This window comes from Larus michahellis, chromosome 4 (assembly GCF_964199755.1).
Source record: "Larus michahellis chromosome 4, bLarMic1.1, whole genome shotgun sequence".
Classification (NCBI taxonomy): Eukaryota; Metazoa; Chordata; class Aves; order Charadriiformes; family Laridae; genus Larus; species Larus michahellis.
Window position 1 is genome coordinate 29,358,041 of NC_133899.1, and position 18,188 is coordinate 29,376,228.

Consider the following 18,188-nt stretch of genomic DNA (forward strand, 5'->3'; position numbering starts at 1 on the left):
TTAATACAAAAGCTATAGTGGGTGTCAAATGTGTAGGGTGATCCTCCATCTCCTAACAGGGCTTAGTGGGAGTATTGCTGTTGGTAATCAGTTTGCAAGATGGAGCCCCACACCTATCACTTTATTATCTGTTTACTTAATAACAGTAAAAAGTCCAGTGTAGGAGCTTTGGGTACTCCCACAAGAATTCCTCACAAGACTGGCTTGGGAAGGAGGGTGACTTAATGGAGATTGTTGGAAATGACCCTGCAGTCAGTATCCTTTCTTAGAAGTTTCAGCGTCTTGTTTCTGCCAGGGACTCATGTGGCAGCTTACAGACCCATGCTAAGAAAAAAATGCTGGTTCATTAAGTCTTCCCTACCATAGTGGGATGTGATTGTGGTGGTTTAGTAGCTACTATACAAGCAACTAAGTCGTTCTTGGTTTGAAGTGGAGCAAAACTGGGTAGAAACCCAGGATAACCCATCTTCTGCTAGGATAACCCATCTTCCTCTCAAAAATTAGCCCCTATTATAATAACCCCACCAGTACTTAATGATAGTATCTCATTTTGACCACATTTTCCAATAATTAGCTCAAGTAACATTTAGCCTGTCTTGCCAAAAAAGATGAAAAAGTTTTTTCCCATGTGCTTGATTCTAGGAAGGAAAGTGTTTCGCTTTCCTTTGCAAAATCTTGCTGAATGGTTTTTGGCGTGAGCTGAGGAAAGCATCAAGTTCATTGTGCTCATGTCCAAGAAAGGAGCATGTTCTAGCTACCCTGGGGCTTGTCATCATCTTGGGGTGACAGTATTGAAAAGGAGAGCAAACTCTTGGATTCTGGAGTGTCTGGCAGGCTCAGGAATAAAGCATCAAAAATTCAGGCTATGCTGCGCATCCTCACAGAATGGTTTTCAGCCCCTTGTAGACAAAAATATATTCATGTGCTAGTGTGGATGAAACCCTTTTCATCTGGGTGAATGCTTACAAAGTCTTCCAGACTAGGAGTGGGGTTTGTGTTTAACCATGATGGAGCAGTTTTTCAGCAGACCTGTGGCTTGTGAGCTCTGGCAGTTTGCACAGGGCAGGTCTGGGAGGATACCCAGTGGGTTTTTTGTCCTCCTCTGCCCCATGCGCAGTCGTTGTGCATCAGGGGAGGTAGACTGCTTCCTGTTTGTGTCTCTGCTTCTTACCTACCCCATTTCACAGCCGAGCTTGCTAAATAAGACTTCAGTCAAAGGCCAAGTGCGTTAATGTGGTGGGCTGTGAGCTGTGGTTTTGGAGTCGTGTGAAAAGGTGACGTCCGGAAGAAAGGCAGGGGGGAAGCTTCAGGGGGGCTGGGGACAGTAATCTCCTTTTGATCAGTGCTGGTTACCACAATGGCTTTTCTCTTTATTTTGTGTCTACTGAAGAACTTGGCTAATGATTTATCAGTTCGTAATCAACGCTATGCTCTTCCCAGCAGTTAACTGCAACCACCGTTGGACGTGTACAAAACCCCATTCTGGTGTTAGCTAAGCTTCACCAAAGGGGCGTTGAAAGCCGCGTTTTTTAGCTTGTCTTGGGTCAGCGGTTGCTGTGTGTGGCTGCACATCTGCAGGAGTGCAGAGAGTGTTAATACCTGCGGTGTAGAAATGCCTGTGAATGCATGCGTGTTGTGGGGCAGACAGGACACAACGCACACTCATTTCAGTTCTCGCTTAGCACTGTGTGTAACGAGGAGAAATCCCTTTGACTGGTTGTGTTCCCTCTGGTTACTGCTTTGTTGGGTAAAACTCTTAGAATTAGGTACTTTGGAACGCTGGAATTTTAGAAGAACCTTAAAATGGAGAATTGAAACGATATCCAAAATCATCAGTGGTTCATCTTAGAATTGCAATCTTCTGATTTTTGTCAAGAATAAAATTGTAGGGTCTGGGTGTATTTCTTCAAAGAGAAGCAATGATCGTTCAAGTCATCACATGTTTTGGCTTATGTGGATGCAATCTCAGAAGGTTTCTGGTGTGTCCTTGCAAGTTTGTCATTTCCCTTTGTCATAGAGAAAGGAGTGTTTGTGATTAATACGAGGTCAGTGGATTTATTTCTATATATAAACAAGCTTACTGCAAAGAGACTTGCCTCAGCAATGGATATGCAGTACTTATTGTTTTCAAGCAATGCCACTTCTTATTTTAGTAACATTTTGGAAGCGCCTGTTCCTGTTTTGAATGTAAATGTTAGGTGAGAAAAGAGTAATGGAGGCTTGCTGGTTTTAAACAACCTTTGATGCCCCTGTGCTTGGCTCCTGAAAGATTGTTTTGAAAGAATCTTCCTGAACTCGAAAAAGCTCATCAACATTTGCTCCATATAAGTGTTGTAGTTCATTTCTGGGTTGACTAAACAGTCTCCTTATGTTAATAGTCCCGGGCATATGAAATTTTATTTGCAGAGAAATGAGGGTTTGTTTTTCTGTACTCACTTCAGCTGCACAAAAATACTCTTTATCATTGCCTGATGATTTTTTTCATTGTCAATGATAAGAACAGGACCCTTTTTTTTTTTTTAAATATTTTTTTAGCCAGTATATGGGTAGTTGCAAAATTCTTTACACCTATAGTATTTATTCTTACTCCATCTCTAAGAATATTAAGCAACAGTTTCCACAGGAACGATGCACTTTACAATAGACAGTGTTGTGGCTTGCTTCAAAGCCACAGTTAGAACATGTAGGTGTTTGAAGAGTACCAGATCTTTCCATCTCTCGCTATGAATTTTCCAGTGGGTCATTACTTGTTCAGACTTTCTATCTCAGTATCTGAAACCACCCCAGTGCTTTGTATTACTGTGTGTGGTGATCTCCCAGAAGCCTTTCAAGTGCTGCCTGGCTGCAAGAGGAATCTTTTAGATTCCTAAGAAGCCGAAACTGATGGTGCGGCAGTGGTAAGGATCTAGTGAGCAGCTCCAGCGCAGCTAGTTTAGGATCTAACTCTTCAATTCTGTAATCTTATCTAGGGCTCTTTCATTATCATGCATGTTAGGAGGTGAACAGCATTAGGCGTTTTATTATCTGTCTTAGGGGACTGCGTTTGTAATGGTTCGCTTCATTGGATGTATGGCAGTTATTAGGGAGACTGTATCTCTTTCATTTTCTTCCCCCCAAGGTCGTTACTGAGCATCCTGCTCGTACAGAGGAGAGGAATTGTTTGACTGGCTTTTTGGCTTTATATTACAGGGCTTGGGAAACCTTAAAGAAGGGAAGTTATTTGATTTTATTTTGAAAGGAGATAAATGCTGTCCAAGGGATTTCTGTCCTCAGCTGGTGAAAGCTCTCCGGTTAAGGTTATAAGACTAAAATTGATGTGACTTTTCCTGGAGCGGATAAAATTTTGCTTTGGGAATTAAGGTAGCGTGTCTCTCCTCAGCAAGGGCTGTTTGTCGAGGGGAAGAGGAGCATAAGGTCCACATTAGCACTGCCACCCAGGTAGGGAAGTACTTTTCTCCGGAAGGGAATTTATACTTTTAAACATATTAGCTAGTGGGCTGGAGTTAAAAGCATGTGTCTTTGTAATACAAAGCACATGCAACACTGTCTGTGGCATGGCACAGATAAAATGCCAGGCCTTCCATTCACAGAGAAACGAAATATTTATCAAGGAGGGAACATGACAGCAGTTGTCCTAAATATGATGGCCTTGTAACAGAGCCTGTCCTCCTCTTGGCTTACCTAGAATTGCCTTGTGCTTGGACTTGCAGTGACCCCAGCAAAAGCTCTGTTTGAAGAGAAGAACGTTTTTCTGCAGCTTTGAAGGTGATTGATGTTGAGCTTCGGATGGGAAATGTGGTCAGCATCAGGTTATGGTCTTACGGTCTCAATTGACATGTGAGCAAAGCCACCTCAGCTGTGTTCTGACCCTCTCCCCCCCGCCCCCCCTTTTTTTTTTCTTTTTATCCAAGGTACGTCTTGGTCATATTGGTTGAGAAGTGCTTCCTTATCTTGAGACCATGCTTCGGAAAGGGAAAAAGAAATATTAAAAAGGGGAAATACGTGACAACATGCTGTTGGTAGATGTCACCAAGCTGCGTGTCAGCTTGCAGTTGCACACAAAACCCAGAAGTGCCTCCTCCTTCAGATGGAGGCAGATGGCTGGGTCAGCTGAACAGCATATCCCAGTGACACGGCACCTCGTCACCCATCCGGTGGCCTGGAGGAGCCTGGTGCTTTTCAACTCCTTCCTGTCTCAGCTCAATTGCTGGAGTCACAGCTATGACTTTATGGTCACAAGTGGGTAGTGAGATCATCTTTCTCATGAGGTAGATGAGGAAAACTAATCACAGACTTGATGGGACTAAAAATTGCTTGGTCTTGGACAGTCTGTCTGTTTTTGCAGTGCTTGGCTTCAGGATTTCGGTACTTCCTCTCCCCCAATCCTTTCTGCACAAATATACATTCCAGCAGGGTCCTTCACTATAAAGAACCTCATCTACACACCGTATTTTAACTGTTGTTTTACAGAAATATTTTTATTGTACTTTTTCCCCTTCCCCCCCAAAAAAAAATCCCCAAACCAAAAAACAAACTCACAAACAAAACCCACTATACAACCAGGACATGATCTAACTTGGCAAAGCAAATGTTGGCAATGGCGTGTCCTTTCTGGGTGTTGTCAGCTGCGTACTGGATCCCAACCTACATTCTTTTTGCTGCATGAAGACTTGACTGTGACTCCCAGTGCTGGACCTCATGGGACTAGAGCGGAGACGTGAGCAGTAACATCTGGACACCAGGAGCAAGCATCATACCTTCAGGAATGCTGGGGGAGTGCATGTCTTGGCACTCCTTTTTTTTTTTTTTTTTGTACCTTTAGAAACATCTAAGTGACCATGCACCCAGAAACTGCTACTGCTTTTACGTGGTATTCTGGGATGTGTGTACCAGAGATGTTAAACAACCCCATAAGCTGTTGGCAGGGAATGGGAGAGGGATTAGTGTTGTGGGCTTTTAACCTTCTTCTGCATCTTTCCACGTGTTCCAAGCAGATTCTCTCCTGTGAGACACCACCCATGTTTGATAGTTTGCTTTTCATCCTTCCGTCTCAAATCATTTGACAGATCATCTTGCAACATGGAATGCAAGAGGAGATGCAGTGGATTAATACTGGCTGGATATAAATGTTGGTCCTTAATATTTTCAGTATTAAGAAACTGCAAGGTGAGGAAGTGAGACAAGGAAGAAAGAAGTCACTGTGATTAATTCAAGATCTGGAAAGAACGGTCAGAGCATAGGTGCTTAGGCTTCTCCATGGTGCTACAGCCCGTGCCAGGATCTGGGTTTCGAAAGTTGCTGGAATTAAACCCTCCTATTTGTATGGTCACAAAGGATGAGTAATGCAGTGAAGGCTTTAAATGGGGATATCCATGATGGGAGCTGTAGTTCTAAAGACTGGCATGCCATTGAGACATGTTATTTGAAATCTTACGTCTTGTCAGAAATATTGCTGATAACTTGATTTTGCACATCAATTAATTTATTGTGATATTGACAGGGGTGGTGGTGTCGTGTCTGTCCAGGCCCGTGTGTCCCGTGTTCCCCCCCAGCACTTTGTGCAAGGCTTTATAGTCACTGAGAAGAATGATGGGTTCTGGCGCTGTGCAGCGGTGACTCTTCTTGACATCTGGACCACTGTGCAGTCCAGGCACGCATTGCTTTCCTGGGTACTGCAGAGTCTTCCTTGCGCTTCTTCAAGGCGGTGTGCCTGCCGTGCAGTGTGCTAGGTCAGGCTTTTGAAGAGCACAAGCACTGTTTCTAGCTCTGCTCCTGCCATCCCCATATGTTGCTTTCCTTGTCTATAAAATTGATGGTGTGAGGTTCCCTCAGCACCCCAGGGGGCTTTGCAGTCTTTGGTTGAAAAGTTGGGGATGTGTCTGATCTCTTATATGCAACTCCTTTCATATGTCACATTGCCTTTAGGAGAGATGCAGCAACACCGCTGTGGGAATGCGATACCAGGGGTGCAACAAGGCAATGGCAGCCTGTGTGGGAAGCTTCCCCGGGTGAAAGCAAGCACTGTGGGCCTACCTGGCATGGAGGTTCCCTACCGTCCATGTTTCCCAGTGTAGTGCTACAGCAGCTTTGTAAGTCAGGCTGAAATAGGTGAGTGACGATCAGGACCGATAGCTGTTGGCCCCTTGTGCAGCAAACAAAACATTTGCCACCGAACAGCATAGCGTTGAGTTCACTTCTAACTACAGATCTTTTTGACACTTGGTGTCGAAGGGAAGAGGAGGGTAGGTGCCTGCAAATCAAGCCCTCTGCAGAGCTTTTGCTTTGTATTTGAATCTCTGTATCAGGGAACCCCAGCTTCCCGCTGTCAAGCTGCAGGCATTGAGATGCTTATTGAATCTCTGTGATTCTTTTTTTATTTTACAGCACCCGTTAGTAGTGATCGAGCATCATAAATAGCTAGACTTCTCCAGCAGATTGCCTTTTGCTATATCACCAGGACGTAACTTTTTAACTGTTATTAAGAAGATGGGATTTGACTCTTCAAAAGTGAGTCTCTGACAGGAATGGTTGGAATAGCACAAAGTTGTGACCTTTCCCTTTTCTACCTGGGGTGTTCAGAAATCTGATGGATTATATCTGGAGGACTAAGTGATTTTAGTGGTTCATTATCTCATCAGCTGTGGCCTGTTTTTAGAAAGAAGAAAGGGCTAATGGACAAAAATGGAAAAGCAGCAGTACACCAAATGAATTATATGTAGTAGGAAGATATTTTAGAAATAGTGTCACACCTAATGGAAACTCGAATGAGAAGAATTTCAGTGAAGTTTAAGATTATGCAATAAAACAAGAAAATATTTTCCAGCACTGAATACTGGAGAACAACACAGGTATGTAAATGAGCAAGGTGCTGGGGAGACAACTGCAGAGGGGTTCTCTGCAGAGTACTGCAGCTGGTTTAGGGGTCTGCAGTTCCTCGGGTGGGATCTATGAACTGGATATTGAGGGCCCTGTCTGATATTGTACAACCCAGTGGATTTCCCCTAAGTTACACAGCGCTCTCCGGCTGTGGCTATGCAGTGGCGAGTCTTGGGCAACTAGCAAGTGTTCCTTGAACACAGAACCTCAGACCATGATGCCGGCTTTGCTGCTTAAAATAAAGTTGTGAATGATTCATAATCCTGGCTAGATTTGTTAATAAGGTTAATTAAAACTGCAGGTGAGTGCTGTGCCTTGGAAGACTTCTCAAGACCGAGAGCATCATTATTGCTTCTCTGCCCAATCTTTTTGTTTCTCCTTCTGTATTTCTGCCTGGTGCCTGTTCTGTTCCTCTCCAGGCAAACCCCAGGTCTCTGGTGTGCGCTGGCCGGCGCATGGGCTGCCTGGTCTCGCCAGCCCTTTCCTTGTAGGGGGACATTGCATCAGTGCTAAGCTCAGCTATGTCAGTGTTTTACTTTGGGGAAACTCCACTTACCATCTCATTACTGTGGCCCTTGGAGTGTTTCCAAACGGGAAGTGCAACCAACTTGCCTGCTTGGCACCCATCAGTGATTTCTCTATTTATTACTGTAAACAGCAAAACTGGCACAACTTCCTGTTTTTTCTGCCAAGTTATATTGTTAATATATGTGACAGAAAATACGTTTGTTGATCATCTCCAGAACTTGGAGACAGAAAACGGCATTTCCTACGTTGTGCGCTCAGTGAGAGACCTAAAACATGAGCTGTCGGCATCATGCCTACGCAACTCATGTGTCCAGAGTGCAGTAGCTCAAGTGGTGTCCCAGGACTCTATAGCTGTTGAAGGATTTTTGTTTTGTTGGTAATAACTGGTTGTTGAGGTTTATTGACCTGTTATTACTCTTCATTGAATGGAAGTAGGTTTTTGTTTGGTTTGTTTGTCAAAGTGCCTAAGTCCTCTGAAGAGCAGAGACCCTCTCCCACTTTCAGCCTCTCTTACCTGCAATTGCATATATAGGTGTTTGCAGGCAGATTTCCACACATTGCATATGCAAAGCCGATAGCCTGATACCAGCTACCAAATGTGTGCATGAGTGTATTTGCTATAATCAAGTGTTCAAACAGCTCAAAATGAAGCCCTGTATTTGCCATCCTTTAATTTAGTGGTCCTGCATTGATGTCAGCATCTGGCTGTTAGGAAATGAAAGTAAATCTGTGATTACCTCCCCATCCCTTAAAACAAACAAACAAAAAATAGCTGTAGGAGGAAGGCAAGAGGAGCTGGGAGGAAAATCCAGTGATGGACTGGACATAGTGGCGTTTGGCATGGTGTTGGAAAGCAAGATGTATGTTTAATAGTTTGCGTGCAGCAGAGCTAGAGCTAGAGCTCTGCTTATATGTGCATGTGGTCAGGAAAGGCAGAATGTGTCCTGCCCACGCAATTTTGGTTTCACAGGGGCTATGGTTGTACAGGCTGTGGGAGGGAGCCTGGGAGGCGCACGGAGGTGCTGAGAGGCCCCCGGAAAGTGGTGTCCTGCCCCTGCTCTCTGCGGTCCCTGCTCTCTGCGGTGGGCCGGCTTGTAGAGGCTGTTCAGGGAGGTACAGGGCAGCCTTTGCTCTCTGCCTGCCATCTCCCCTGGCCGCCATGTAGAGCCACTAGAGCAAATGAGCTGCCTTCTGTCGGACAGGTGGGAAAGTGGAGCAGAGCTGCCTGCACCTTGATGTCTCTTGGGTGGGAGGTTGGTTCCAAGCAGGCTTTTTGCCGCCTTGCTCCTGTCGTTCCCCAAGGCTTTGCCCGAAAGGGGAGACCTTGGCCTTCCAGGGCTCTGTATCCCAGTAGTGCTGCTCCACCAGCTTACCCCCTCTGGCTGCACAGAGGCTCTGGGGCAGCGGTGGCTTGCTGCAGGAGCCATGTAGGACGGGGAGCCACACGGGGCAGCATGGCTGTGCCCCAGCCACTGCAGCGCACCACTTCGAGCTGCTGACAGCGAGCTGGCAGCAGCGTGTGGGACCACCCTCCTCCCCTGACCCATGGACCTGGCTGGGGAGGGCTGACAACAAACCGCCTCGTTGCATCAAGAGGGGAAGGCTCCGAGGCAGGAGTTTCAGCGCCTGCTTTGCTGGTTGTGGGCACTTTGCAGTCTTGTCCCACAATTGGCGTGTTCTGTGCCCTCAGAAATTGTCCCCTTGCTGCTAGGTCTGGTCATCACTGGCAACAGTGGCCTGTTTGCCACTCTAGTCATTTCTAGCCCCATGGTTTTCTTGGGGTTATGGGTGAAAGCCCTCCTCTGTTGTAGACTCCAGTGTTCGTGTGGGCTTCTTAGACTTTCCCGCGTCGCCCATTTCATTGTGAGTTTCACTTAAATTTCTGAAGGAACGTGTTCTTGCTCAGCAGTGGTACTATTGGCATCAATGCCTGGTCATCGAGAAACTTCAGTGCTGTGGGACTGATAAACAGGCAATTGGATTCCCTCCCCCTGCCACATAACTCAGGGAAAAAAGATCAGAAATCCCTCTAGAGTGGAGTAGTTGTTTTTCTTTAAAAATGTAAGGAGAACAAAAATATAGTAGTCCCTGAACCAATTGTGTCTCCCTCTCTCTTTTTAACTTTATAACCCTACTATTTTTTTTTTTTTTCAAATATACTAAAGAGCAGCCACCTGCAACTATTACTCATAAATCATTCATTGTTTTAGAGGTGGGATTTCTCAAAAGCAATGTAAGTTGGTGTAACTCCAGTAAGAGCAGGCTTTGGCTTGTGGTTTTGAAAATTTTATTTTATTGAAGATTTGAAACCTCCTTTTTTATCTGTATTTTAGTTGTAGGCCTTTAAGCAGCTTTTCTTGGCAGGAATTTTCATGGGATAGATAAAGCTTGTTGCAGCCCTTGCTCTTCCTACCTGAGCAAGTCTCCTGTGCAGGTGGGTAATCTCTTGGATGAAACCAGACTAAAATTGATTAAAGAGTCCAGGATTGGCTAAGAATTATTAGTTATGCAGGATTGTTCATGGCTGACGCACAGCTTATAATTATGCAGCTCGACTGAAAACAAAGTAATATTTTAAACAGCTGTCCTGGAACAAAAAATTAGAATAACAATATTAGAGTAATAGCTGGAATAACTGGTTTATAGGAGTTACTTTCCACCCATTTGTGGGTTTACCTCCAGACCATTAAGCATACAGCAGTAAGAGTTGTTGGAAAGGTTTCCCTTTTTCCCTGAAACTTTGACAGTTACCACCACTTGCATGAAGCAGAAGTTTTGAGCCTTTGTCCCCTACCAGGGGGTGTTCAGGCTGACCTCCAAGGGACCAGGTATTACCTCTAGGTCTGATCGTGCATCCACTGCAGCTGGAATCAGTGAGCTGCGAGGGCTTCAACGCTCTGTGAATTCAGCACAGTGCATGGACCTACCAGTTAGAGGTGGGATTGGCAGCCTTTCCGCAGTGCTGTGTCACCCTGTGCTCACTCTTTCTTTTGAGACCTGGTATCAAAATTAAATCTCGGTGGGAGCAGGGAGATGCTGCTGTTTGGCAGCACCAGATTCAAAGCTCGGGTGGAACAAGAGCTTGGGTCGGTGCTCTTCACCAAATGACATCTCCTAGGGCCTCCCCTGCACAGAGCTTGCCATGGGTTGTTGAGAAACTGTGGTGGAAATTACTGCCCTAAGCACTTGCCAGCCTTTGCAAGAATGAGAAGATACTTGGCACCCCATTTTTATTTTTTTTTTTTTTTTAGGCACACTGATTTGAATCTTAAAAATTGCATGCTGTGTATTTGTAAGAAAAATTCTTTAATCTGTGGGTCTGGAAATGCAAAATCCCCTTTGTACTAGAGAGCCTTAAGGATTTTTCAAAGGTGCTTGACTTGATAGACAGGTGTCTATCAGCCTCTAAATGTACAAGAGGGACTGATTAATCCAGACACCGTGTATTTGGCAGAGACAGTTGCTACTTGACCTGTCCAACAAAGGCATGCTCAGGTGGAGGTGCTACCTTATTAAAATACAGAAAGATCTGACATTCCATAAGCATGATCTGTTAGGAGCGTAAACAAGAAAAATTAAAAGAAATAACTAGAGGCATGTGAAAAACCACCTTTAGCCTAACCCAGACTTTCAGCTCTTTTGGCTGAACAGAGCCTTGGGAATTGCCTGTACAAATGACTGATTATATATGCAGTTCTGTTAATTAAATTTGAAAATTATGTAGGAAGTAAAAAGATATAACTACTTGTTTAATTAAGGTAATTAAGTCCCCAGGTAGCTTTTATATTTGCTTTATTCACTGCAAGTGTCTGGCTTGTTCTGTTTTTGAAGCCACGTCAGCATTGACATGGCTTAGAAAAAGGTTGTACTTCTAGGATGCTTACTTGTTGTGCCTGTGGGGAAGAAAGGACGGAGCAGCAATGGAAGAAAGGATGTTCTGGGCTCCAGGGTAAATGCAGTCGTCTTTTGTGTCTGATCCAAAGACAATAAAAAGAGTCCAGCTGATTTCAGTGTACTTCAGATCAGTCTTCCCAGGCTGAACTATCTGCTGTGGGGAGGAAAAAGAATGTTCTGATCCGGTGTTTGCAGGAATTAATGTCAATGCTAGATGCAGCGTTGAAGATGTCGCTTCATCCTGGAGGACCACCTTGTCTCGATTTTGGAAAGCGAGTGACTTGCAGGCAGGCAGCCACCCTTCGGATCTGCCTCTTCCCATCCGCGGCGGGTTTTTCACGAAGGCATGCCAGGCTCTCTCAGCGGCCGACTGACTATACCTGCTCGTCGAGTTCAGTGGATGCTTCAGCTGGGTGTTGATATGTTGCCTGAGAGATTATCCTCCTTCTGAATTTGTTTTCCAAACCTCTTCCATTGATGAATCACACACGACCAGTTTTTATTATATGTGTGAAGGCATATGATTAAGGAGTCCTCTTTTGGTTTCCCCGCATCTGTTCGCTACCGAACTAGCTTTTTTTTGTAATGCAGAGAAAGGGAGTAAATAGCACCTGCATAGTTGTCAGGAACAATGTTGTACAGACCTTTTCTGGAGGTGTGTGAGATGGTTGACTGGGGCCCCTCCTTGTGGGAAACTGATCCCTTGCAGCTGCCTTTGAAGTCACGTGGAGCTGCTCGATCTCAGCAAGTTCAGGCATGGGGCACCATGTGAGTGGTTTGAATTAGGAGTGAAGTCCTCCTCGGTCCTGTGTTCAGCCTTGCTGCCAAAGTGTTGCATCTCACGGTGGCAGTGTAACGAAACCGCGGCTGAACTCATCGGTCCTTACCTGCTCATTTCCAGCTCGCTTGCCAAAATCCTCCAGCGCTTGTTTTCTCTTAAGTACGTCTGTGAAGTTCAACACAAGTTAAAGTGTATGCTTAGCTCTGGGCCAAAATCCTGTGTTGTTCTTACAGACACGCAGGGGGTTCCTGAGCTCCAACACTTGATCTTATCCACCCTTTGTGCTATGGAGGAACATGCTGTCTTGCATTTCCTTGAACTAGAAGAGAGCGGCGATTGAAGGATTTACTACACTGATAAGCACACTTTCCTCTCCCAGGCAGAAAGTCGATGTTTTTCTTCCCAGTTGTTCTCTAGGGGACCAGGCTGAGGATGAAAGCACCGGAGAGAGGCGGGCGTGATTACTGTTTACAGCTATGTGCGCCAAAGGTGTCATGGTGCCTGCCACCAGTTTAGTTTGATTTATTTGAAGATCAGTGTACCTCGTAGCATTCGTGATATCATGCATGCATAAAAATTCAGACTTCTCCTTTGCTTCCCCCCACAATTTTTCCCACTGTGGTGCATCTCCTGCTCTGATACTAAACCTTCCAGGCAGAATTCTGTGATTCCATAAAAAAAGCTATCCTGTGCAAATAGATCTTGGCATTAGGAAACTTTTCACTGTACTTATTACTCTTTGAATATAGTTGACAAATACATACAGATGGTTACGTTCCTGTATCACTTGCCTCCCAAAGTGTTGTATAGGAGTTCAGCCTTAGCATTGTCTGTGCTGCCTTCAGGCTGTTGAGTTTCTCTGAGTCTCTCCTGCTTTCTTTGAGAAATAAGATCAGCCTGAGCTGCAATGTTGACCCAAACTGATTGCATGGTCTGCTTTGGACTCTAATAACTCTGTTGAGAACAATACTGTAAAAACATAGGTTTTTACGGCTGTGAAGAAAAGAAAGAAAAAAAAGTGAGAAGCAAAACTTGGCGTATGTGTGGTACTTGTGTTACATCCGCGCTGCTGTTGTGAGGCTGGATCCCAAGGGTGTTCGCTGATGCTGGGAGGTACCGACATCGCCAGAGCCTTGGCGGTGCGCAGTCAGGGCCTGGGCTGCCAGCCAGCCGTCGCTAGATAGGGTTATCCCTTCCGTGGCTGGAGGGCTAGTCCTTTGGCAGCCGCTTCCCTTTGAAGCGCTCAAATCTTATTAAATAGCAGAGCATAGTGAGACGTACTCTCAGTCTGTGCAAGTAGGTGCTAGTGATAGAAGTTCTTCAGTGGCTGAAGAGATTGAAGGAGGGCTTATATCAGGAGTTCTTCCTTTTGAGGGAGAAGTAGGGTACCACACTCCTCGTTTGTGGGTATGTTTTCAGATTGTTATGGGCATATTTCTGTGTGCCCAAGTGTGGCTGCAGTTGCTTGCTGCTTGGTAAAGCTATGCTGCAGCGTGTGCTGTTTTTGTAGCCGCAATGCAAAGCGTAAAGGCACTAATGAAGGTGTAAAGCAGGGGCAGGTACACAGGGAACCGAGCTGCAAGGATGGCTGAGGTTAGCCCTGAGGCCTGGGCTTAGCAAGCTGCTTGCTGCGCACACCGGCTCGGTGTGTGAGCATCCATCTGGCTGCACGGGCATCGTGATTGTGGTCCAGTAAGTGTGAGGAGCTCGCAGGAGGTAACTGCCGCCAGCACAAGGGCCCTCCACATTGTGTGGCCATGGTATGGGGGGTCTGTGCGATGGCGAGAGGAAGCACGTCCCGTAAGGTGGGTGTTGCTGTCCCAGAGCTGCTCGATCGTGTGATCTCAGGCAGGCTCACAGGAGGGCAGGTCTGCGGTCAGACACTTTCCTTTCAGTTTTCTAGGTCAGAGATGATTTTTTTGTTTCAGGCACTTTCCATGTATCTGGGAGTTGATCTCAGATACTGCGTTGGCTGCTACTTAGCTGGTCAGATTTCATTTTTAAAGGAGGTCAGAGCAGGTCCAAAAGCCAGACTTACATCAGTGGTCTATTAATTTTAATTATTTAATTTCATTGCATCTTGTCCTTTGTTGTTGCTGTTGCTATCAATTTAAGACCAGAGGGACTATTAAGACTGTCTGGTTTAACCTCTTGTATAAGACAAGATTTCACCCTTGGTCCTGCATCCAGTGCGATGCCGGTGTTCCAAGGATGTTCTGCTTCTGCAGCTCCTGGCATGGTGGGGCTTCAGTCCTCCTTTTGGAGCCTTTCAGTTGTAGTGTTTAATTAGATCACGCTAATGTGTGCCATGAAAAGATCTTGAATGTAGCTAGATCCTCTTTATTGAGTTCTGTGGTATAATATGAGCACGGCAGGTTAGTTGGTGTCGGGTCTTCACTGGTCTTTAATCTGCTCTTTAATCTTGGAGTCGGGTGAGAGATTGTTTTATAACTCTTTTAAATCTCCTGCTGTTACTTTCGAAATTATTTTGTTTCTGTTTTGTGACACTATGCTACCCTGGGCAGGGGAATCCCATTTGCACGCGTGGAGAACAAGGTGTGTCACAGAGTTTGGACCAATTTTTTTGTGTGCTCTGTGTTGAAGGTGGATGATGCTTTTGTTACATCTCCTGGTCTCAGCTCAGCTGCTTGTATCTCAGCAAATGTTTTTTTTTAAGACTAAAAGTACCACAAAAGACCACATACATCAGAAGAAGTGAGGAAAGATCCTCTTTGTGAGTGTGAAAGTAGTAGTCTAACGCATCATTGTCTATGGAGACTGGCAGACAATGATTTTTGAAACCTAAGTAAGGATTTTCCCCTAAAATCTGAATGCTCGATATCCCATAAATCAATTTGGGTGACTGTATATGTATATATATTATAGATATATATTTTTGAAAGAATCATTTCTTTACAAAGCTGCATGTCTCCCCAGTGAACTGAAATTTGGGCAAAAATGGTGAAAAGTGTTGCTGGAGTTGAAGTTTATTTGGGGAATATCTTCCCTATTTATGGAGTCAGAGGGCTGTTGAAACACAGCTTCCTTAAGCCAGAGTAGTAAGCAACCTAAGCGAACACAAGAAATAACATTGAATCAAAGCTGAACATTGAATTTAAATTCTCGCTGTGAAACTGATTCGTTTTGTGCGGGGTTTTTTGTTTGGTTTTTTTTTTTTGGTAGAAAATGTAGTGTCCAGACAATCAACGTTTGATAGGATTTTCCCAAGCAGTTCTAGCTTCCCCGTTTTGTATCCCATTGATAGAGATGTGTTGCTTTTGGACTGTAGCTGGAGTCGTGTGAATAGGATGTTCTCTCATTCTTTCTCTGAAAATATTTGCTCAGCTTGTCCTAACAAAATCCGAGTAGCTTAAAAACAATTTCTGCACTTCTGCAACACAGTGTAGGCTAGGGAAACGTAAAGGGATGATGTATGCTGTCTCTGATTCCCCCTCAATTACCCCAAAAGATTGTTTTCTCTCGGCTCTTGTTAGTGAAGCTGTAGTTAGCATCCCTAGGAGTGGAGATGCCAGCAGAAAATGCTGCTGTACTTTAACTCTGCCGAGTCAGCCTGGCTTGGACACCTTCTTTCCCTGTTTACCGTCCTGTCCATTTGTAGTATGGCTGTTTGGTTCCTCCATTAGATACATAGAGTTTAGCTTTCTCTTTTACCTGTATCTTACTGTTATTCCCTTAAAAGGACCGGTTGGTGCATGGCAAACCACAGACAACCGTTGCCTGGATTAGTGGTGGTCCCTGCGCTGTTGCTCTGGGAGTTTAGGCTTAGGGTTAGAGGTTCACTTGAATGATGTGATCTGTGTTAACACTGGGGAGGAATCAAAGTGTTGGCAGGATATACCGTGTGTTACCTGAGACAAAAGAAGGAGCCTGGGCTCGTCCTCCTTTCTTGCAGGACCAGGAAATATTTTTCTACTCCGCAGTGCATACTGAGGTGTATTAAATTCTGGGCACCTCTGCGATGAAACGTGGTGCTGCTGACATGGACGACTTGCTTCTATTTCTGCCAGACCAAGGAAAGGTGGCTGTATGAGAGCAGACAGAGTTTGAACCATTGCTTTTAGTCATTCCTCCAGGGAGCTCTCTTTTCAGAAATTTTGTTCTGTGCAGGTTATCGATGCCTATGAGGTGTGAAGCTTCTCTTTGCCAATTTTAACATTGCAATTTGGGACTGTATGGGGGTTGCCTTTTTTTTTTTTTTTTTAAAGTGAGATTTCTGTGTGACAGCCTGACTCAAACTTCAGGGATTCTTAGCTGTGATTTTTGCTAAAAATTAGCTAGTGAACAAAAAAAAAAGGCACCAAAAGCAAGACCTTAATTACAAATGTAACTAAAAATAAGAAACCTACTAACTGAAAAATAAATACATTCTTCCAAGGACAGGTTGACCGACACTGGGATTGAATCTCTGATCCCTAAAATTATATTCTGTATTGCTATCTAATTTAGATTAAACGACAACAAGTCCTTAGGTAACAGCACTAACAGTTTCCTGGTTTCTATGGTTTAAGGCCACAGGGTGATTTATGTAAGAAATCAGCATTTACCCCAGCACTGATGGGATTTTGAGAGAGTGAAACAATTTCAATAGGATAAGATGTAATAGGGAGGAAATATCTGTGTAATTCACCAAACAGATATGCATGGATCTTTGGAGAGAATTGTGTGTGTTTAATGTTACTTCCGCTTCATTTATCTGACAAATTGGAACACTATTGACCATATTATTTTTTTTTCTTTAATCTCTATTTCCTCTAGGAAGGTCGAGATTGTTCAGCATTCAAGGCTCCATAAAAAATAAGGAACTTGATTCCTTCTTTTTCCTAGAAGTGCTGAACAATTTGAGCCATGGATGCTTGATTTTTTTTTTTTTTTTTAAACTAAGAATGTGCATGAGAATACATATAGAGCTTCAGATATTATCAAATGTTGGCAAGATTTACCACATAAAATCCCGAGAAGAGTTGTTGCCTTGAAAAACAATCTTCTAACGTTTCCTTTACTTTTTCAGGTGGATTTGGAGCCAGAAGGCAAAGTGTTTGTCGTCATAACTCTTACAGGCAGCTTCACGGAAGGTAAGGGAATCATTTTGGCTTGTTTCCGTTATGAGCTGGACTCTGGTGTGTGCTGTTGCCATCAGGTGCCAAGCAGTATATAAGCAAATGGCATGCTTCACATGGGCCACGTGCTGTTGCGCACCGAGATTTCTTGAGTTATGGGGGAAATCTGGAAGGCGCTGTTTGTAACGGGTCACGCTGTGTGTGCCCTCTGCTCTGCTCTTGGACACGAGGAGCCCATTCGGGCTTGATCTGGTTTATTCATCTGAAGTTGTCCTTCAAATGGATTGTTTTTGTCACTCATACTTTTCACCTGGGTGCCTCTTGAAGGGCAAGCTAAGGAGCATGTAGAGCATGTTTAAAATAGAATATGTTTGAAACATCTGGGTGATTTATATGCCATAATGATTCACATCTACTTCATGTGCATTTCTGTTCCCCAAGTTCGCTTTGCATAGGAAACTTAAGATTTTTTTAGTGTGACAGCTGCCCTGAAAAAGCAGTCAGGTGGAATTTTTTTCTGTAACTATCTTTTATAGTGTGGTGGTTTTAATTTCCCTGTTGTTTACGGTGATACCAGCTATGATTGTGGATGTGAGCTCTGCTGGAGGAACCCAGGAAATCTGGGATGGGGCCCAGAAAAAGGTTATTTTCTTCAGACCTACAACATGATTCTGACTTGTTTTATCTGTGGCCTTAAATTGCATTTGTTGGGGTGCATTTTCTGTACAGAAGCCAAGAATCGGGGCAGGATCTGCTCTGCTGTCTGTTACTTGCAGCCTGGCAGAGCTCGATTTTTAATGCTTTCTCTTATTCTGCCCCGGAAATGGATTTGCTCGGCATGAAGGCTGTGCCGGAGGCTGTAGCACAGCCCACCCCGCTGTGCTCCATCACGGATGCGAGGAGGGTGTAAGCTGGAGGGGTGGTGCTTGCTTCAAGGGTTCCCGGGGAGCTCCGGTGGCAGTTTCCCTAGCTCACACCTTGTGCCGGGTGCCCAGGCCTGTCAATGCCCCTGCCTTTGTTTTTCACATTCA

General features: G+C 44.6%; 1 protein-coding gene across 1 annotated transcript in view; it reads left to right on the forward strand.

The window, feature by feature from the left end:
- The window catches only part of PRKCH (protein kinase C eta), a 118,158-nt gene that overhangs the window by 10,614 nt on the left and 89,356 nt on the right, over nt 1-18,188 (forward strand). Inside the window, exon 2 of the mRNA XM_074583707.1 lies at nt 17,109-17,172. Within this exon, the coding sequence (XP_074439808.1) occupies nt 17,109-17,172 (64 nt within the window). The remainder of the gene's footprint in view (nt 1-17,108; nt 17,173-18,188) is intronic.